The sequence below is a fragment of the Musa acuminata genome, chromosome BXJ3-6 (genome assembly GCF_036884655.1).
Source record: "Musa acuminata AAA Group cultivar baxijiao chromosome BXJ3-6, Cavendish_Baxijiao_AAA, whole genome shotgun sequence".
NCBI lineage: Eukaryota > Viridiplantae > Streptophyta > Magnoliopsida > Zingiberales > Musaceae > Musa > Musa acuminata.
Genome location: NC_088354.1, coordinates 7175424 through 7197059, shown reverse-complemented (window position 1 = coordinate 7197059; position 21636 = coordinate 7175424). Strand labels below are relative to the sequence as shown.

At 42.6% G+C, this 21636-nt stretch overlaps 3 protein-coding genes and 1 long non-coding RNA gene across 5 annotated transcripts; all 4 read left to right on the top strand.

The window, feature by feature from the left end:
- The first annotated feature begins 309 nt into the window (after positions 1-309).
- Positions 310-4314, top strand: LOC135639663 (uncharacterized). Its single transcript, XM_065153518.1, has 4 exons — positions 310-447; positions 764-1447; positions 2615-3052; positions 3880-4314. Exons 2-4 carry the CDS (start codon positions 820-822, stop codon positions 4044-4046), a joined length of 1233 nt encoding a protein of 410 aa, XP_065009590.1. The 5' UTR covers positions 310-447; positions 764-819; the 3' UTR covers positions 4047-4314.
- Positions 4315-8408: 4094 nt separating this feature from the next.
- Positions 8409-8873, top strand: LOC135640773 (bZIP transcription factor 11-like). Its single transcript, XM_065155507.1, has one exon. It carries the CDS (start codon positions 8409-8411, stop codon positions 8871-8873), a length of 465 nt encoding a protein of 154 aa, XP_065011579.1.
- Positions 8874-12292: 3419 nt separating this feature from the next.
- LOC135640535 (uncharacterized) lies at positions 12293-13175 on the top strand. The gene is made up of 3 exons (XR_010497359.1): positions 12293-12324; positions 12613-12720; positions 13037-13175. It is a non-coding gene; the product is annotated as an uncharacterized LOC135640535 (long non-coding RNA).
- Positions 13176-15145: 1970 nt separating this feature from the next.
- LOC135639542 (uncharacterized) lies at positions 15146-21083 on the top strand. 2 transcript variants are annotated; one of them, XM_065153336.1, is made up of 4 exons: positions 15146-15479; positions 16599-17063; positions 19263-19297; positions 19411-21083. In XM_065153336.1, exons 2-4 carry the CDS (start codon positions 16733-16735, stop codon positions 20299-20301), a joined length of 1257 nt encoding a protein of 418 aa, XP_065009408.1. In that variant the 5' UTR covers positions 15146-15479; positions 16599-16732; the 3' UTR covers positions 20302-21083. The 2 variants fall into 2 exon arrangements, with proteins under 2 accessions (XP_065009408.1, XP_065009407.1); XM_065153335.1 differs by having other exon boundaries at positions 16593-17063.
- The last annotated feature ends 553 nt before the right edge of the window (positions 21084-21636 follow it).

Here is a 21636-nt window from a genome sequence, read left to right as displayed (position 1 = left end):
TTTTCCTCCGAACTCACATGCTCGGGAATACATCACGACCGACTCGCTTCCGCTACCTGACTCCCGATTCGGTGGAAATGGGATTATTATGGAGCCTTCCAGAGCTTTCCCACGTGTCACGACTCACCAAAAAGCCGCGAGATTCCCGTTGAGTGTGGCCACAAAATAAAGACGTCAAAGGCGGCGTACCCAAACGAACCCGCTTTATCCTGTCCGCTAATCCTGAGAGACACTCCCCGCAAGCGGGTGGATAAGCGTGTAATCCACCGAGCGTCTTGGAAACCAAGTGCGTTTGAGTCTTGCCCTTGTGGTGAATCTTTTCGTTGTCTCTTTCGTGTTCCGTATCCCCCGTCCCATTAACGAGTTTTTTTTGTTATTCTATTTATTTATTGCCCGCAAGCCTTGGGAAGAAAGCACGGACTAGGGCTTCAACGGTGGCGCCTCGAGGTGATTCTCTCTCCCGAAATTTCTCCATCGTTCCCTCTTCTTGGTGTATAATCCTCCAATTTTAGGGTCAATTTACCAGCTAGATTTCGCTTTTGTGTCGTCTCCCGATCCATACATCCCCGAATCCGACCTGGTTGCTACCTCGATTGCAAACCCAGTGCCCTATTTTAAGATCGTTCCGTATTTGAGCGTGAACCCTTCTTGCTTCGATTTTAGGGTTTTGGATCGGCAACGCAGGGATAACCTCGGATGTATGTGTAGGAAATGGATTCGCAGGCGAGTCAGTTTCTTATTTGATCGACTCTCTGTGGTACAGGCCTTCCGCGATCCCAGAGCTGAGGGGCTTCACCGTCTTGGTTTCTCGTCGTAACGATGCCGACCTTCACCGCGATCGCTTTGGAAAGACTTTTGGAGCCTGCGTCTCGTGACCCTGCTCCGAAGCCGCCACCGGCGCCTATTAAGGTGGGGACGGCGGCGCGATTAACGACGATAAAGGATAGCATTGCTCGGCCCAACATTTCGCCTGCCCTCTATGCCACCCCAAAAAGCACTCCGCTGCCGGATTCCCCTACGTCATTTCCTCCGGAGTCACCGTACATGATCAATCATAAAAGACGTGGCCCTCGTCTCGCCAAGAGCTTCTCGCAGAACGATGCTAGTGACGGACAACCGAACCAGTATGAGGTTGAGCAGAAGGTTGAAGCGGTGAGTGGAAACGGGCGTGATCCAGAGGAGCACAAACCCCGGGATGCACATACAGATCAGGTTGGATCGGTCGTGGATAAATTTAGTGGGGGGAAGCTGCAAGATGCAAGTTTGGATAAAGGGATGGTTGGAGCTGAGGGAACAATAAAGCTTGTTTCTGATGACCCTGAAAGAGATGAGGATGCTCAGGATTTCTTTGACATACGGAGTACTGCCAGCAATTCTGAAGTTGATGATAGTTATGGTCGATGGAAACCTGGTACCCCTCTGGGGGAGTATTATGATGCTCTTGAAGGTATATTTTACTTATTATTGCCGTGATTGTTATTCTCTTCTTTTCTGTTATATGTAGGCTTTGAATTTTTACAGAGTTATTTTGCCATTTGAATCTTTCAACTGTGGCAAACTTATGATTTATATGCTTGATTGATTAACCAGATTTCAGAGTTATTATCTGAGAGCTTAAACACAGTTGAACATACAGCATCTCTATTTGGCCTCTTTTTCATTTTCCTTACACTATGTCCTTTTTCCCTATTCTTTATTTCTTCACTGGATTTTTAAACAATGAAAGAATTGAAGAAACATCTTGTGACACCTTTGTCTAGCTTCATTAAGGGCTGATTGATCTGAAAACTGATTATAATATTGAAGGGAAAACTTTCATCAAAGAACATTCAATATTCTAGGAGAAATATGATTTGTAGAAAATAACATTCTGGTAATCTTTAGATTGAAGAAGCTTCTCATACATGCCTAAATTCTAGAAAACAAACTTTTGGCACCTGATAATGTAACATTTGCGTCATTTTTTTCCAGTCATAGATTGTACACGTTTTCTATTTCGTCTTTGTCACATAAGGATGTATGGACTGCTAATTGCCACCATGTTTAGATGACATGAACAAGAAGATCCATGGGAAATCATATGCAAAAATATGTGGAACATCTGTTTCTTGTTTTCCATAGTAGGAACACGGTTGGGATTAATAAGTATTTGTTGATGCCATCTCAATAAGCGCAATAGGATACCACACCAGTGTTTGCTATACCTGAATAATATGAAGTCACTAACTAAAACTTCTGCTAGTTCATGAACTTTGTTGAACCACATTTATGTGGACAGAAATGATGTTCCTCCTTTAGTTAATTATGTAGAAATTCATCTTTGGTCATTATACCGCAGAGAAAATGTGTCTGTGTTTTTTGGTTGGACTAGGATGAAAAACTACTCTAAATCATCGGCTTAGTTCTTTTCTTTTATTTTTATGATCAAACAAGTCCTTGTTTGAGCTTCAATTTCATATCTCGATTGTATAAGGTGGCACCACATCTATTTATGTGACCATGGTCAATGCCAGAGTTTCTTGATTTTGTTAGATTTCTACACAAGCACAATTTGATGTATATTTAACTGAAAATCAGAAAATATGACTTATTCGATTTCCTTTTATTGTTGTAGAGATTTCTAGTGATGGTACATCACAATCTTCCTATCGGAACATTGAAGATGAACTGCGTGAGATGAGGCTTAGTTTATTGATGGAAATACAGAAGCGGAAGCAAGCTGAAGAAGAGCTGGAGAATTTGCAAAACCACTGGCACAGACTCTCTCATCATCTGTCGCTTGTAGGTGTTAGCCTTCCTCTTCCTCCGATTGCCACTGAGGATATGGGTGCACAGGTAAACTTGGATCCTGCAGAGGAGTTGTCTCGACAGATAGTTGTTGCACGCTCTGTGGCTGATGCCGTCGGGCGGGGTTGCGCCCGTGCTGAGGTTGAATCAAAGATGGAATCCCAAATTTCATCAAAGAATTTTGAGATCGCTAGGTTATTGGATCGACTCCATTATTATGAAGCTGCAAATAGAGAAATGTCTCGGTGGAATCAAGAGGCAGTCGGTGAGAAGCTGAACTTTATTATTAATTATTTTATTTGTTTTATCTCAGTGATGTTTGACTTTGTGAAACAGTCTGAAATGATTTATGTGATTTCATTCGTGCACTCTATTGTTTTGCTTTCTAGTCATCATGTCTGCTTTATAATTGATGCATATGAAAATTATATAAATAGACCAGCCTGGTTGGGCTTTGTTAGGTATGAGTGGCAACATCTGCTACATTGAGATTGATATAGTTTGGAATCTGATGGTGGATGGAAACTTTCTTTAGTTTCTGGAGAACTTACCTATTTGGCCTTGCCTTTCTTTAATTTCTCAGTATGTAGTTCTTGCTCATCAGCATAGGTAATTCAATTATTTTCTTCTTGTTCCTTTTTTTTTAGGCTTTATGCAAAATATTTAATGGAAGTGCCTGGAACCACGGTAGCATCGAGATATAGTCATAGTTTTCTATGGAGCTGTTTAATCTCTTTTTTCTTGCTTACACATGTTAGCTTTTTATGTGATGTCTTGCTTTTAGTGCTTATTCATTGTTTGATGGATGTTAACCAGCTAGAGCTAATTTTTAGGTTCAAATCAGGTCATATTTTATTCATGTGTGAGAATTGAACTGACTGCATGGATGCTGACTTTTTGAAGTATTGTTGTTCTCATGTCTTGACTTCTTGAACCCATTGCCCTCCGGAAGAAACCCATATGTGCAACCTATTAAAGTCATAAGATTTGAACAAGCGATGCTGACTATAAGCAATAAGAAAACAAGCATTTATAAGTAATAAGAAAAAAAAGCATTCCTCGTTTTGATCATTGCTAACACCTGTGATGCAGGACTGGCACGACAACAAAGCATCAAGCGCAAGAGACGGCAGAGGTGGTTTTGGAGCTCAATTTGTGTCGCTATTACCCTTGGTGGTGCTGCCATTGCTTGGTCCTATCTTCCTTCACCAACGCCAAATCCCCCAGATGGTGATCTGACAACTGGTCCTGAACAATGAAGGAAAGACAAATCACAATAATCAGCTTAGTCGATAGAATTTTTCTTCTAACAAAAAGTTCATATTTATAGTTGAAGGTGTATAAGATCTGCGAGATTTCTGCCCTACTGGCCCGCAGTTTTGATCTCTTATTTCTCTGTCGTTTGTTTCCGTGTGGGTCATTTTTGTTCAGTATTACGCCCCACTAGTTTCCGGCTGCTACACATTAGCTGCTTTGCAGCTAAAACTGAATAATAATTTTGATAATAATACAAAAGAACATTTTGGATGGATGGTTTTGCATTTGTTCTCGGATTCAAGTTAAATGGGAAAGGAGACAGAGGCTTTCAAAACCTAATCATAAAAGGTTTCCTTAATAGCTAAATAAATCACGTTGATCGTTTTGCATTTTGAATTTAAAGCAGCTTCGGATTCGTATGGCATTTGCTTCCTGCTTCGAATTATTACATGATTATAGGAAAAAAATTGCCACGTTGTTTTGTTTCTTGATATAATTTTTTTTATTGTTTTATCATTATTGTTGTGGGAATCGGAGATTTAACTTACTGCCGACCTGATACTGAGATCGAGTTGGGAAGACCAAATTCGAAGATCACGTAGACTAAGAAAATGAACCGATGGGCCCTGCGGTGGCCCCACCTTGTGCGTTACCTCGATTTGGATCACGGAGGTGCCAACGATGGAGGCCATGGGCAAGCCACAGGGGAGCTAAAAAGATGATCCAATCCAAGAAAATATTGATTGGTGGGCGAGTTTGTGCGATGGCGGGGGCCGGGCGGCACCGTCACCGCCTTGTGTTTTTGTCCTGAGGGGAGCGGTCTTCTCGGATGGCAAAGCACCAAGGCTGTGCTGCGGTCGGCGTGCGTCCATTGGGATCTCTGCATGCAATTAATTGACACCGCCTTCCTCTTTTCACTGGCGTCAGCCGGACAAGTGCACACGTCGCGATGTAAATGTGCAGGTTCGAGTCTCGTCGTCTTTTTCCTTGGGCACTCGACACTGAAAAGGAGAGGATTGTGGGACGGTGTGGCAAGTTGGAAAAGGTCCAATGAATTCCTACGAATGAAATATGAATGAAAGTTTCTCCAAAGATATCTATTTCCATGCGCGCTTCCCATTCTCCAGCCTTCTCTCACTCCCTCTTTCCAGAACAACTAAATTCTAAAGCAAAAGCAATAAAAATCCTCAAGAACCGCGCGCATGACTGAAGCCAATGATCGGAAGCGCAGGCACAGACGCAGAGCACAGTGAAAACCTGAGTCGTAACATGATTAGTCCTGTTTGGCAAAACAACCATTATCGTGAGCGTAGAGCATCGACTTCGACCCCCCACCTTCCTTGGAATCAACAGCACAAGCACCTAATTATATTGTGTACACAAGAAACGGGAGAAACCATGAGGAATGACCAAGGCCACCCCTGATCTCTTTTCTCCGACCGGCGTCGCCGAGTGCACCCACCATATGGACGCACTGAAAGCTCGCTAGCTCTCTATTTGCTTCGAAGCAAAAGGCAGGGGCTTGAACACATCCGTCTCTCTATTTTGAGGTCGTTTTAATTATTACTGCAGTCCACCTCACTTTTTCGAGATGACAAGAGGCCGACAGTGAATCGGAAGAAACTGTGATCGAATAGCTTGTGCAGCCACCAATTTTCTCTTCCTTGGTAGGTGGGATAGACGAGGAGGCGGAAGCTTCCTTCCTTGGATGGCTGAGTGCAGTGAAGTCGACGAGCCCACTACCGAGGGCACTGAAGGATGGAGCAGCAAGAAAGACGAAGGTGTGCAGTGGCTCTCAACACTATCAAGTAGGCACACAAGGGGAACTTTTTACTTTCTCGAGTTCATGGATTGGTTCCTCGGAAACTGCAACCAAAGGGAAGTGGCAAAAACAGTCATCCGTATCGTACATGAAATGTGAAGACAAATATGTCTATATATAACACCAAATGGTAAATTGGGTGGAGTACTAATGCCATGGCACTAAAGCTGCCTGCCCCTCGTGATGAAGATGATGACGATGAAGCATCTTTCGCCCACGCTTTCCTGCAAGGAAGGCTACTCTATGCCAGTAGTACTTGCAACCAACGAGTCAGAGACCAATTCACATGCATGAACGAAAGCTCATGTTGATGCTATTCGAAGTGGGAGATCATCGAACGTGACACCATGTGGTGAAAGAATATCACGTGACACAGGAAGGACAGCAGTGAAGAATATTATATTCCATGACCACATGAAGTCGACAGAGATCTAACTTGAGAAACCACATTGCTATTTACACATGTTATATTGTCCTGACGGTAGATGATCTTTCATTAAACTAAGTATCTGACGCCCATTCCACACTATCGCCGAAGCATCTTACTTCATCAACATTCCATGGGATATCGGCGGAGTTGGTAAGGAGCAGACGAAGGGTTCCACACTTATCATTAACACAGAGATGGCGTGTGTGCGTGATATTGGAGATGGCCACTTGGTTCGTTAGAGCAAGAGCTTAGGAATTCACGGCACCTACAACGACAGCTGCAGGCGATTCTTCCAGCGCTCGGTGCAATGCATGCGAAGCTTGTCGCTGTTGATGTGTTACGTCAGAGCTAAATGCTATGGGACGAATCATCAGCAGCGTCGAACGACTGCATATTCTTTGCCAATTTGCTTCGCCAAAGAAGAAAGAAACGTAGTATTATTATATATGTGCATGCGCGACCCTCGTCATCCGTGGTATTCGCCTTCGGCTCTATGACCTCGAAACGTGGGTAGAGAGATCCCCGGCCGATGATGATAAGACTATTATCCAAATTAAGCTGGCCGTTTCAATCCCTCGTGTCCCACGCAAATCGTATCGTCTGGTTCACAGGCTTTGTGGAGTTCCAGGATACGAGCCAGTCCTGCAGCCACCGAATATCGACATCTGCCGCTTGCATCCTCCGACGAGCTGAGAGCACTCTGAAAAGACATCTGGGACATAGCACGCCCTCCCATGGCCCTCACGAGGACCGATTCCCCGAACTTTCATGTACATGGAACCGGCCAATCGGATGGGAGCCCATCCATGAGATCCCCCCACCTTCTCCCTCGTGTGCCTTTTTTGTTCTCTCTCTCTCTCTCTCTGTGTCCTTCTTTCTTTATTTATGACACAAATGAAAACAAAGGGAAGAGCTCATTCTACACGGATTCAAGGCAGGCAATGAAGTTTAATATCTATCAAATTACAAGAGCCAATGATGCCGTGTATCTACCAAGAAAAACCGATGTATAATTTGTGATGATTTAATCGTCCTGAGAAAAACAAAGCGATTAAATAAGCAACAGATACGGCAGGGAAGTCAGAACGGTTGATTAGTCGCACTGTGCTTTGTGCAGTGGTGGCCAGCTGGAATTGGATTCTCGCGGAAGATCCATTCCACCCACACATGCCTCATCACCCCCCGCCCAGTAGATTCCAAAACGTCTTTCCCTCTCTCCTTTCCTTTCCAAGTACATACACAGACGCATGGCCTTGTTTGTATTCTTCCGTATAGTTCTTCGATATATGCATGCTACCTACTTGATTTGCTTCTTCTATAAATCCCAGTTTCTTGGTGACCCAAGCCCTCTTCCCCTCTCCTCCCCTTTACACCACCCTTTTCTCCTTTTCCAGCTTCTCAAGTGCTCGCTTCCCCTGTTCATCTCTCCTCTTCTCTTCCTCCTGTTTTCGACGTAAAAAATTGCTCGATCTCTTCCATCCATTCTGGTTTCCTTCTTCTTCTTCTTCTTCTTCCTATGGTAGATTAAAAGGAGTTGTTGCGGGATCTTCTCTTGGAGTTTGGATTTTGATCCGCGCAAAACCGATGTTCCTCCTTAATCTAAGTTCTTCGTGACTGCTGGTGCCAAAAAATCGGTCCTTCTTCGAAAATCAATAACAAAATCTGATCTTGCTTGTTGAATCTCTCGTCTTCCGTTCTTATCTGTTCAGCCCTTGTTTCCTTCCTCTTGTCACATCACATGCAGCACAGGTTCGTCTTAATGTTTCTCTTAGATGACTCCTATCCTAAGTGAGATCCTGCTCTCGGGGTTTACGATAAATTCCACACTCAGGCGCAGGACGCATTTGGTTCAATCCTTATCCGTGGTGTTCCTTTACTGGTTCTACGTTTTCTCATGAACTTGTTCTGAAATCAGAGCATCTATATCTCTATATAGTTTTCTTTTTTTCCTATTGCCTGCTTATAATCTTCCGCTCAATTTCCATCTCCTGCTGCTCTTTGCATAATTCTCATTATTATTACATTATTAAAAGAAGAAGAAGAAGAAGAAGAAGAAGAAGAAGAAACTTGTATAGTCCGGATCAGTTGAGCGAATACAGCTAGCTAGCTCTCATGGCCCCTCCCGGTAATACATCTTGTGGTTGGAGCCAGATTGGCAAGTCGCAGCCGGAGCAGGAGCAGGCTTTGATGAACCAGAGGAAGCAGAAGAGAATGGTGTCGAACCGGGAGTCGGCGCGCCGGTCCAGGATGAGGAAACAGAAGCATTTGGAGGATCTAACGGCTGAGGTGAGGCAGCTGAGGAAGGAGAACAGCCAGATCCTGACCGCCCTCAGCATCACCACGCAGCACTACGCGGGGATGGAAGCCCAGAACGCCGTGCTCAGGGCCCAAACCATGGAACTCGGTGCGGCGCTGCAATCCCTGAACCAGATCCTAGTCCTACGCTGCATGCACGGCACTGACTGGGTTTCTGACGCATTTGGTGAGACGTCCGATAGCTTGGCGAGGACATGGAGAATGGTGGGTGAGAAGCAGCCCATTAGTACCGCCTCCTCTGACATGTTCCACTACTGTTAGACGAGGCCATAAGAGGGCGCTGTACGGCCTGCTCTATTGCTCCTACCCAACGCTGGTGTCATTCACTTCCCGTGTGCGATCGATGGCCGGAAAGTGTCGGTGAAATTGGCTTAAGAGAAGTAATGTATGTATGTATATACGTATGTCCTGATTCATGTATCCGGAGCTAGTAAGCGTGATCCCTCGTAATGTTAACTCTCTCTCTCTCTCTCTCTCTCTCTCTCTCTCTCTTGTGTATATAATATAAACAAACAGTCAGGTGCTCCAAGTTCCTTCATACGAAATCATTAAAACAATGTTAAACTATCTTTGGTGGGGTAATCGGCTTTCACTCTGCAACATGCACATATAGATATATGATGTGTCACTCGCCGTTCGTGGTTGTGGAATTGGTCGTCGTGGGCTTAACTCGGCCGGGTGGAACTTGTGATTTCGCAACACCTACGATCGGTATAGCAGAGGGGTGCTATGATAACATGATGCCATCACTTACTTGTGTCTTCGTTCCTCCCTTAATTCGATCGGATTTGGCTGCACGCAATAATGTACATAGTGATTAAGACGTGCATGCGTGGGTGGGCACGGCTAATTCCACCTTCGATTGTCTATTGGATCGAGTAGTTCGGTCGAGGATTTCGAATGTAGCCACATCATTGGCAAAAGGACGAGCTTCTTCGGACTTTAATGCCGTGCTGATCGAGTTAGGATGAAAAGCTGATGGCGGTGGACAAGTGCTTATGGTTTGGTTGTATGTAGTTTATATTATATATTGGCCACTGGGAGCCTGCTGATTGATCAGGACAACGAAGGCAAACGTTTACCACAGTGTCTCGGAATCCTTTTGCATGTTGTCTAACAGTGGCGTCTGCAGGGCAGGCGTCGTTGTTGTTGGACGTCTTGTAGCTAGCAACAAAAAAGAAGACGGTGGTTTCCGATGACGGTTCGAAATATGGTGCATATACTATCTTTTCATGTGGGCTGCTCAACACCGGAAATTGGTGATGGGATATAAAATGAAATAACTTTTGTATATGAATAAATGCTAGCAGATCATAATATGTAGTGAAATTAAATAAAATCATAATCAAATATAATACTAAGATATACGTGGAAAATCCTTCCAATGTGAAGGGTAAAAACGATGGATTAAACTATAGATAATTTACTATAAGAATAATGAATATATAAATCTCAATTTCATGCCCTAAACCCTAACAACAATCACAAGAGAATAACTAGGATACAAGGATCACGTTACTGTCCACAATATCTAAAACCTTCCCAAGTAATCACAGCAATAGTCTACTGTAGATTTAATCTAACCTGAGATAAGAACACTATTAGATGATTAAGAATAGCCTCTCTGTGTTGTCCTTATTTTCTTCCCTTTCTTTTTCTTATTTTTCTATCTTTTTCTTCTCTTCTTTGCTGCTGCAAAGATCTCCACGTTGTTACCCTTTTCTACCCAAAAAACACAACAAATTTCTCCTCAAAACGTAATCACCACACCTCCTTATATTGATCTAGGATTAGGTGAAATGAGTGTGGGCTGTGGACACAGTGCTCATCTAAGTCATGCAGGACGAAGCATCTTCTTCGACTTCTGTCAATTCTACCTTAGCACCATCCGAAGCTTAAAGGAAAGAAAGACATGAAGAAAAGAAAATATCAGCTTCTGCATCTATATATGTAAGATTCGAGGAGGACTAGTCGGGCCGATGCAAGCTTGTCTAGTATGCATGCAGGTACATTCCAGGCTCAGCCCACTAAGACGAAAGCCTGTCTAATATGCACGCAAAGGCAGGGTTGGGCAGCGGGTCTATCCCTGATCGATCCACTTCCGCAAGCCACTTCCTTGACCCGAACCCTGGAAAGTCCACCAGGTCTCCTACATCGTCGACGGCGAACACTCTCTCGAGGTTTCGATGCCTTCCCTTCCAAGTGTGTTTGTAAAGATTACCCCTTTCTCGATTCTACGATTGTCATGCTTCATTCTCGGTATTTGTTCTTCCAAGTACACCACAGCCTCTCTCTCTCTCTGGACCATCTTGACCTGTGTCTGCTCAGGCTGAATGCACGTATCCAGCCACGAACACCACCATTCTCTCTCTTACGGGAGCCCCTTTTATCTTTAACTAGCTAACCATTGTAGGATTCACAAAGATTTGTCTGTTGAGCCAGTTTATCCATTAATCTCGGTCTATAAAACGATTATTCCATTTGGTGGAATCCAGGAGTCGAGCTGCGCTCATCTCATGCTCCAAGCTATGCTCATGTCTATAAGCCAGTCATCATTTACAGAGCATGTTGTCGGGGGTACTTTACATGATACGATATAGTTTCTACCATTCGGGATCACCAGCGGTGACGTGATTTTAATTACATTACATGCTGAGTCATCTGGGAGAGATAATTATTATGGTCAAAGTGCCCTTAATAAAACTACATTAAAGCTGGGCATTATGATACTATATCCCGGTAACTTTGCACATTGTGGTGTCTGCCTTTATCCTCCACCATTGTCTTCTCATAGTGTGTAGTTGGTCCCATGTCCTTGTCGTGATCCATGATTTCGAGCACTACGCATCCACTAAGTTCATTTGTCCTCCTCTTGATTCCGGACATAACAATTCCAAAGGTTAAAGCGCGCCCTCCCCCACCCCCACCAACCCATCCCATCCTCTTTTATCTTCTTATATTGGCCTCGTTGCGGTAGCACTTCGAAGCCACTTGGTTGCCTGGGAAGCGCACTTCAGCTCTTATCATTATAATATCTTGGATGCAATATGTATCAACGTACTCCAGCAAGCAACTAATTCATGATGCAAGAGAAGAGTGTAGAGAAACTTGGGCTTTCCTTTTAAGCAAGTAAACAGTAGATGATCCTGCAAGTCAGCAGCTTTATTTTTTTTAGATGCTTATTATTATTGTGTGGTCGATGCCTTAATTCGAAGCCATATATGTTTCAGCGTTGCTGCATATCTCGATGATTTTTACGTGCTGCGGGAATCATCGTGGATATATATATGGATAAAGAGAGTCGTCAATAATGGCCTTTAGTTTATAGGATAACATGGCCATCCACCAACTCTAATGACTACATTCTTAAAGCGGCTCCATGGAGAAAGTGCCGGCTCTCTACTTTTTCTGTTTTGATCATTTGGAGCTGAGAGTCCAGTGGGATTCGCATTGTCACGTATAAAGAATCGACTATCTAATCCTCCCCCACGACTTGTTGGCCAACCGATTACAGAAGAAGGTGCATCCTCCCTATTCAAACCGAAAGGAAGCCTTTGCTTCTTCTCTATATGCTCCTGAAGGAGAAGGCCACCCGAGGAAATAACTTGCGACAGGGAAGATAAGATCTTCATCATGGGCTTCATGGGAACGAAGCAGCTCGCCGTCCTCTCTCTTGTCATACTGGCTTCGCTTCCATCGACTGCACTGGCAGGTAGGTCTCGTGCGATTTTCTACTACTAATTGCAGCCAGCTCTTATTTTCGTTGTGAAGCGCTTACAAATACGACAAGTACTACAGCAGATGCGGATAATCCAATACATATGTACAAGCATGCATGTCTTGTCTTCTATCTCCAGATTCTTAAATAATAGATCCTAAATGCCACTGCCGCAGCAGTAGCATGTCCTTCGAATTGCAGAAATGTAGTAGGAAAAAGATAAAAATGGCTTATGTATTCTATACATGCTTCTTTGTTTCTTCACTTCCATCGATTTTGCAGGGCGGCAGAGAAGACTTTATGGTAAATATGCAGCACCAGCGGGAGCGATAACGAAGGTATCGAGTAGAGAATTTGCGCTTTGTGTTTTCTTCTTCCACCCTCGCTGAGGTAATAAGTCGAGGCAACATTAGCCAAAACCTAATTAGTGATTTGAGCTCCTTATCATCGAGAAGAGATCATACATCTTAGGTCTGCAAGACACCATAGTGGTGGCTATGAAATCCGTTGAGAAGGAAAAGAGTATAGTACTAGCTAGTTGATGATCTATAATAACCTCATACGATCATGATATAGACATGGAAGGATTCGGGCAGAGACAAGATCAGCTAGCTCTACATTCCCTTTCGCCATATGAGTAATTACGCAGTGCTTTTATCTCCTCATACGTCCGTTGCTGACAAAGCTTTTGCATGCATGGCGGCAGGAATCAGCGAAGATTAATGAACCGCACCAGGAACAAGTCCTCATCGTTCGTTCCAGGATCCTCAAAATCAAGACAAATGATTATGGAAGCTATGATCCTTCTCCGTCTCTTTCCAAGCCTCCTTTCAAGCTCATACCAAACTGATCGACGTCGCTTGGTCCCGAGAAACAAATGGTTCGGTAATCAATCCGTCAGTATATGTAATGCCATAGGTATAAGAACTTGGGGATGTTTCTTGTTGAAGTATAGGGTCCCTAGCTAGCTATAGATGTATCGACTAGAGTTCTTGTCTTGAGACGCAGCTTAATCTGTGCTCCTGCTTCTTCTTCCGCTCCCGTATATGTCCATATATGTCATCCGTCTCGAGGCAAACTGCACTAAATGCTACAGTATATGCCGGTGATCTAAATATTCCACATGTAATAAAACTTTTCGCCTGCCATGCATGAACTCGATTACAGGCCTCTCTTCCCACTTCTTTTCTTTCTCCAAAGAAGAAAAGCTGTACGTGCTACCGATTGATCTCTTCTCATGTGTCATGAAGTTAGCTCTCGTTGCCATTTGATATATCGCTGCATGCGCAGTTGGTGGGTAATTGCTGTATACAATCTCAGCATTGAGTTACACGAGGTTGACGAAAGAAAATATAGCCCAACAAACGAATTGCTGTCGGAAGAAAACTCCATATGTCAACACCACCTGCGCACAGTTCTGATTCAACTACGTACATCCGAATTCTTTACAGCATGCAAATGGAGGAGTAAATGAAGCCCTTGCGTCTACTACGTGCGTCCAGAAAACTCCAATTACATGTTGCTATACAAGCCCTTGCAGTGTAACTTGTCACTACTGTTTCACTCATCTGAACTCACCTGTGATACCCGTACGTTCTGAACCAAAACATCTGCAAGTGGCATTCAATCTTCCCCAGACAATGGACTTAATCTGCCGTGTTAATGCATTATGGACACCCTCCACTAATCTTCACATTCCCCAAATCATCGTTATCGGATCAACTAGAAACAGATAAACCGCAAAAGATTCCACATCGCAAATGTTTTCCTGATTCCACCCAGTCTTCAAGTGATGTATGGAAAATATGTCACCAAGAACTTTCGGGTGTATCATCTAAATTATAAAAGATTTCTAGGTGATCATATGGGAAGAGAGTATTTGATGTCAAGGAGAGTGACAGAGATAAAGAAGTACTAACCTCGCTTAGATTGTGAACGTATGATCCAACTTATGTCAAGGATAAAGAAGCATGGTCAGTATCAGGAAGAATTAAACAAGCGGAAACACGATCCACACTTCCCTTCACAACGTCACAGCTCGGTGCACCAAGTCTTCTCTGCCATGAAGCACTCACTGTACAATACGGTATTGTGTTTTCGTCTAATGCAGCTGCTTTTGCTGCAGGTCCGTCACCTCGGATCCTATTATGAGCTACAGCTGCTTTTGATGATCAGATTCATCTTCCCCTACAGATGACTGGAAGATTCATGAATCTACTGGCCCATACCGACTGCATTGCACTCATCTCAAACATCACAAATCTGGTTCAGTGATAACCTGAACTAAATTAGGCCGGATTTGTGATGTCTAATTGGCGATGTGGTCAAAAGTAAGAATTGGAGCCTGAGATATGAAAATGATCCACCGAGTCTCCTTATAAATGGATTATTTGAATAAGCCATCCTGCATTAAGCAGTATATATGAATATGTGCATGCAGATGTTTTCAATAATTTTATTTATTTATCTTATTTCTAAAGCCATTATCGGGGAAAAAAATATTTATCATTTTCTATATTTGTGCGGGCCACCACATAATTTTATATTGTTTCAACATCATTTGGTATTTACGTGTATCGTTCGAGTATCACTCGGATACGCGTGCTGGAAAATGATGGATCTCGGTTGGTCGACAAGTCCTCGGTGAGCAAGGCTGAGTCACCCCCGCGGGCCGAACTGAGGGTGAGCGAGACGCGGGCCCCCATCCAGCGACGCAACCACGTTACCCGTGACAGTCGTCAGTGTTGGTTCATCCCGACTCGCTTGTGCACGCCGACACACGGGGTGGTTCATAAAACGGGTTTCGATCTCTTCGTGCTCATTCCGAGGAAGAACTCCCTCCCGTCTATTGCATACCACCCCAGCAACTTATCCCCCACCTCTCCGGCCCCTTCTCTCCGTCTCTCTCTCAAACCCTACAAGGCGAGGGGAGACGAAGCGATGCAGGCGGATTAGAAAGCGCGAAACCCCCAACTTGTTTTTGTTTTTCGATCCTCGGGTCTGCTCTCGATTTTTCTGCGACCTGTGGAGAGCTGAGGATTTCTCGGGTTCGATCCCGAGCTTCGTCGGCTGATCTCGATGCCTGCCGCGTTTTTCTCGGCAGCTGAGCTTGCGTTGGCCTGATCGACCTGATGCTCCCGGGGTTCCAGGTACCAAATGCTCGACTTATTGTGCTTTCTTTCACTCATCAGTCGGGTTTTCTTCAGCTTCTGAGGTACTACGCTCGATTCTCATGAAAATAAACAAACAAAGGAATTCGTATTTATTTTTATTTTCTTTATGAAAGAAACGGAAAATCCTAACTAGAGTTTAGCGATTCTTTGGTTCTGTCGTTTAATAGAATTTAGATTGTCGCTGGATTTTTTTGGTACTTGGGGAAAGACTAAGTAGGTGATGGGGGGTTGGACTTCCTCGTGGCATCCCATCTGAAGCAACTCATCTTCGCTTCAAGAAATCTAGCTATTTTAGGATTTTATCTTCTATTTGTTGGTTTTCAGATGTAATCATAAGCTACTGAATCGTCGAAATTGAAATTTCACTGGAATTGTTTACTTCCAATCCTCCTTTTTTTTGTGTGTGTGTGTGTGTGTATAGATTGTAACGATTCTTCAAGGAGCAGCGGTGACATAGTTCTAATTCTACTGGTTTCCGTGTGAAATTGGGTCGATACATCTTTTAACCACTTCTAGTTACTTTTTAATTCCTTAGTGATGATTTGAACTATTTAATTTAAAATAAAAGAATCCCTTTCTCGTGGGTTACAAATTCTTTGTTTGGTTAGCTGCACAACTTTAATCTTCTCTTTCTGATTCCAATAAATTAATGGATAGGGAACATCGAATTCTAATTTCACAAAAGGTTGGAGGCTTTGCGTACTACAAATTTGACTGATATTCATACTAGTTTGATGAGTGACGAGCACACATTTCCTTTCTTTTCTTATAATTTTTCTCGTCATTGTAATGGTCAATTAGTAAGAAGAAAGCGATCATAGTCCATTCTGGATAGAGCAATCAGGTTTTCTTTCCTGGCTTCATTTATGTCATTTACTCTTTATTTCTCATATGATGCCGCATGCCTAACATAGTACTTTTTTAGTTTACCCTTATGTTTTAGCGTATATCTTTGATGGTCTATAATATATTAAAGAATCCTTTTACAGTAACGAATCTGTGTGTGCACGCATGTGTGTTTAAATAAATGTTTTTATCAGTTTACATTTATGGGTATGCGTCAGCTTAGGAAGCATTTTCTCATGATAGGAGCAGCTGGAGATTCTAGATGCCTTGTTCTTTTTCAAGTTTCTGCATGATGGAGAAGAAACATACGGGTTCCATTTGTAAATATTATTGATAGGACTTTTAGTGTTAAGTCGTTAGTGAAAATCAGTATCAGGACCAACATGGGGGCCAATTGCTGTGTGGCTGTGAAAGACAAACACTTGCCTAGCCCAGCTCAGTTTGATGTTTCAACATATAGGACTGTAAGACACTCCCCCACATGGAGCTTTCGGTGGGACAACAGAACACACATAGAGGATGTGATAGATAATGCTGCTCAATTTTGTCATCAACATAGTGGGAATATTGGACTTGAAATTAAAAGCGAGTCACCCACTGAGGCTGAAAGTCCTTCTGACAGAGGCAGTCCATCAAATGCTTTCCAGTTACAAAAGCAGCATATATCTCCAAGTAGAACTGGAACTGCTGGGAAGTTAAAAGATGTTGCTGCAGGTATGTAACAATTCTTCGACCTTGTTTAGTATAGTTACATATTTTTCTTTGCTAAAGAAGAGGATATAGGTAATAGAAATGCAGTGATAGAGTTGCTTTGTTGAAAGTGTTGAGATGGAAGTTGCATGTCTACTTTTTTTTTATTTATGGAGTTAATGTTAAATCTCCTTTGTGTTCTCTACTTATCCAGATGTATAGAAGTCGATCAGGATTCTATCTCAACATATAAACTGTCTTTATGGCTAGTATAATCCATGCCTTGATACAGAAATTGCTGTTGCATGCATACAACTGTATGGAAGGCCTTGTTGTTATCAAAAATTAATTCTTGAACTGGTAGCTTTATAAATTTTGCTTGGTATCGTAATTAATAGCATGCCATACTCTTGCAGACATCTGTCATACTGTGATGCTTGTTGTCCTGTTCTTTCATCAGTAGTGCTGGATGCATTTTCACTCTATGTTCTTGCAACTAATTAGTTCCTAATAACATTTATGGCAGGGAAACATATAAAAAGTTTGATAATTCTAATAGCCCATTGTACTATTTGGATGTATTTATTTTATGCCTAAAAAAATGATACTTCTAGATTTGTCGAATCTGATTTTTCACAGTAAGCACACATCTTCAAGATGATTGCATGCTTTGACAGCTTTAATTCACGTAGTCATTTCCTTTCTAATTCATTTTATTGTGACTCATCGTTGCTTGCTGTGCCTCAACCATTTTATATACTATCTTTCAGTGCATATGTCTAGAAACTAGATAATTAAGTTGTTGTCAATCACCCCAGGTAGTCATTCACATGTATAATTTTATATGGCCCAACTGTTACACCCTTCTATCTTGTTATCCAACATCCTCCAACATTAGGTGTAAATGGATCCATGAGAAATATGGTACGTTAGGAGAATAATACTGGTTGCTGGTTACTTTTGTCAAGAAAAATCCTCAAGTGGTTTCCTTATTTGGAATTTTCTAATGGAGGGAAACATACAAATGCAGATGGATTCGACTAATGATTTCTCATAGTGGTTCCTTTATGGTCCTTTCCTGCAGAATGAATAGCAAGCACGAAGAAATTAGTTGAATAAATTGCATATGCAGAGTTGGGTAGGCTTTGGGAGAATTTATTAATATTGTTCACTTTGTAGACTACCAAAGGGTATTCTGCTTGTGGATGATGTTTTACTGGGGTTTATTTTTGAAATCTTAGCAGTAGTGATTGGTTTGGTCTGAGACTTTTTAGAAGGATACATTTGAAGGTTGCTTAAAATAGTACATATGTTTTTTCGGAAGATATAGCATGTAGTTCGTGAGGACAAATCAGCTGTGTAATCTTGGGAATATAGAGATGCAAGGACTAGTCTTCAATATGGTTTTTATGTTTCTTCTTGGGTTGTTTTTCTACAACTATATTGTTAGGGAGCTGAATCAAGTGCAAATATTATGGTAGAAAAGAGAGAGAATACATAATTCTCTTTCCTTGGTTTCACTCATCATTTGATTTTCTTTTTTCTTTTGGATGAAATAGAACTTGGGAAAGGATCAAAGGGATCAAATACTTTTGTGCTTAGTGTTCTTTGCTTGCTTGATCTTTATATAATTTGAAGCAGTTTCTTTGTGATTTGCACTGGGTTGCTTGGGTTGAATTATGTGGAGGAAGGGGTCACTTCATATCCCCAGTATCTTTACTCATGCACACAATTAGATGGTGTTAATGTAAATTGCATAGTATTACTGTACACCAAGATGGAAGAAGTACCACGAGAACAAATTTGTTGAGAAATTGCTTCTTGAAATGTTATCTTTGATTAACAATACAAAACTATAATCTTATGATATTTTCGGTAGTTTAACTGATACAAGTGGTAGTACCATGCGTGTTTGTGCTGACTGTGTATCTGGATCAAATGCTAAGACTAGCAATGCTGATCTCTAGGACTTTTACGAGGGCACTTATTTGGTATTGTTTCTATAAGTAAACTGGTCTTTTATTTCTAAAGATGATGATGGAGAGGGAGAGAGAGAGAGGGAGGAAGGATATGAGTTACAAATTATAGTTGTCTGTGGATGTCTTTATTCTGCCTGGAGAGAGAGGGAGGATATGAGTTACATACTATAGTTGTCTGCTTGAGTAATTTTTTCATAAATCTACCTTTTTGTATTTTTTTTCTAATGTTCTATTCATCTAACAGATGATCAATTCTTTGGAAGGAATTCATCCCCTAAGGTGAGAATGAATAATCTAAAACTAGTTTGTTTCAATTGACATCAGCTTTCTAGTGATTAAACTTAAAGTAGAATCAGCTTGGTCTCATTGTTGCTGTCTTATTTAAAATTCAGAGTAAGGGGTCTCCCAAGTCATCGTGCTTAGCAAGCACTTCAGATATCAATTTATCAATCTCAGTGCCTTCAACTCCTTCCTCATCTTCATTTAAAGCAGATCCATCAACCTCCAGAAGCCGTTCTCTACCTTCTGATCCAACTTCATCAAGGAAAGCATGCAGATCACCAGGCTACCAACTCTGTCGGCAGATCTCTGACAGCGGGATACCATCTCTGCAATCCCGTAATGAGAACAGCTCTCCTGAAGGAAGAAAATCCTTTGTGCTCTCTTTCTGCAGCAATGACTTGTCCACAGGAGGTTCTCATGATGGGTCTTCTGATGGCTGGTCCATGTGTACCTTCTCTGAGCTTGTGGCTTCTTCAAACAGAGAGAGATTGTCGTTTGACAGTGATAACCTTAATTTCTTTAGCAGCCAGTTAACAGAATCGAATCCTCAGCAAACAACCCAAGTCTTTCCTGATCAGCAGACTTGCAGAGTATGCTCAAAGCAGCTAACAAAGCATTGTGTGGTTGCTGTTTTGGTTTGTGGACATCTTTATCATGCTGAATGTTTGGAGAAAATGACGAGTGAAATCGATCAATACGACCCAACTTGCCCCGTTTGTACTCATGGAGAAAAGGCGGCATTAAAGCTGTTCACGAAAGCTGAATCAAACAAACTCTCTAGGATTGGAATAGCTGACAGTGATGCACAGGCAGATTCACTCTGTGATCGCCAAAACAGGGCTGCAGAAGGACCCAGGATGGAGGCCAGTTCTAACATGAAATCTTCTTTTGGCAGGCCATTTCTGAGGCGACGTTTCTCTTTTGGTAGACCTTCTTGGTCAGCATCTGAAAGCGAAGCTAACAGGAAGAAAGGTTTCTGGGAAAGACGCCGGAGGGAGTGATTGCAACCTTGCATTGTTCCTTCATAACATGGGTGCACATATGGTAGTCACTATTTGAGTGCCCAAGCAGGGAAAGCATGTATATGTTCTCTCCTAGAAGCTGGAAAACAGACAGGGCAAGCACTTGTTTCTGCTGATATGGTCGAAGCTCCTGGCATTAGCTGACTTGTCTCTTGCCTTGGACTCAGCATCGTATTTCTTGATTTTCCGCTCTATATAAACTTATGGAATGTGGGAAAGGAAAAATCATTGCGGGTTAGCATCCAGTTTAGGTTGGTACTGATAAGTAGCAGTCAAAGTTCAAGGCCTTGGATATCTCTTGAAGCCTTCGACGCAGCATCTCTTTATCATTTTTTGCCCCTACTTATCTGGGAAAATGTTACATTAGCAGAGTCCATTGTCAGTAGTTGTTCGCCCACCATCTTTGGTTTAAGATTTGATGGAGGTAGCATGGTCTGATATATGTCATCGGCCTATGTCCGGCTGTGCGGTTAATGGCTTGCTCGGATGCTGTGTCCATGCATGTGGTTTAGCATCTTTGTGGGTGTATTCGAAAGGTACGTGCATGAGAAGGCCTTTGCGTGAACTTACTAATGTCAATAGTTTCGCGGGGTGGGGTTTTGACAGGTTATGTTGTCAAATGTGTTCATTGGTTATATGGTGGGGAGGGAGCGATGTGCCTTCCGATTGATGCTTAGGTCATTGATTGATAAAGAGGCAGACAATTTTACAGTCAAGTTAGATGTATGAAGGCGTATCTACTCTGACCAGATTGAAGTTAACCGACTGTGGTGGATGGAATATGTTGACTAGTTGACAGCAATCAGTCAATTACTTGGAAGCTTCTCCTCCTCCCTTCTTCATGGAAAGAAGCTTTCACGATCCTGTGTGCTGATTAACTTGCACCAAGAATGATGAACATCACCTTATCCTTTTCCCGTGATGGTTTAGCATCGTCTTCCGACGAATTCTACTTGTCGTAATATCCATTTGGAATCTAGAATACCTACAGGCCTAATAAGAAAAAAGAAACAAGAAATGAACACCCATGCGTAGGGAAGGGACACACTGCCCCTTGGCGGGCAGCATGCCTTTAGGCGTGAAGGTGAGAGGTCGAATTCATTTGGTTAACTCCCGGTTGATACTCGCACGCACACCAACCGTGTCCGATGATGGGCGTGTCGTATCATTTATGTGCAGTCGCATCCAATCCCATCCCATCGACCAAAGAGAGTGAGTGGCGTACTACTTCCTTCGCTCCTCGAGTCGTGACTTGGGTCCTGTCGTTAGTTTAAGCCTTCTTCGTGAGACCACCCGTCGGTCCACCATGCATCC

What these genes read in the sequence shown, in the direction of transcription:
- LOC135640773 (XM_065155507.1), top strand. Translation starts at nt 8,409, where the DNA reads ATGGCCCCTCCCGGTAATACATCTTGTGGTTGGAGCCAGATTGGCAAG.
- LOC135639663 (XM_065153518.1), top strand. Translation starts at nt 820, where the DNA reads ATGCCGACCTTCACCGCGATCGCTTTGGAAAGACTTTTGGAGCCTGCG. An exon ending in GTATTATGATGCTCTTGAAG is followed by an intron (nt 1,448 to 2,614) that starts GTATATTTTACT and finishes TTATTGTTGTAG; the next exon opens with AGATTTCTAGTGATGGTACA. An exon ending in GTGGAATCAAGAGGCAGTCG is followed by an intron (nt 3,053 to 3,879) that starts GTGAGAAGCTGA and finishes CCTGTGATGCAG; the next exon opens with GACTGGCACGACAACAAAGC.
- LOC135639542 (XM_065153336.1), top strand. Translation starts at nt 16,733, where the DNA reads ATGGGGGCCAATTGCTGTGTGGCTGTGAAAGACAAACACTTGCCTAGC. An exon ending in GTTAAAAGATGTTGCTGCAG is followed by an intron (nt 17,064 to 19,262) that starts GTATGTAACAAT and finishes TTCATCTAACAG; the next exon opens with ATGATCAATTCTTTGGAAGG. An exon ending in GAAGGAATTCATCCCCTAAG is followed by an intron (nt 19,298 to 19,410) that starts GTGAGAATGAAT and finishes TTTAAAATTCAG; the next exon opens with AGTAAGGGGTCTCCCAAGTC.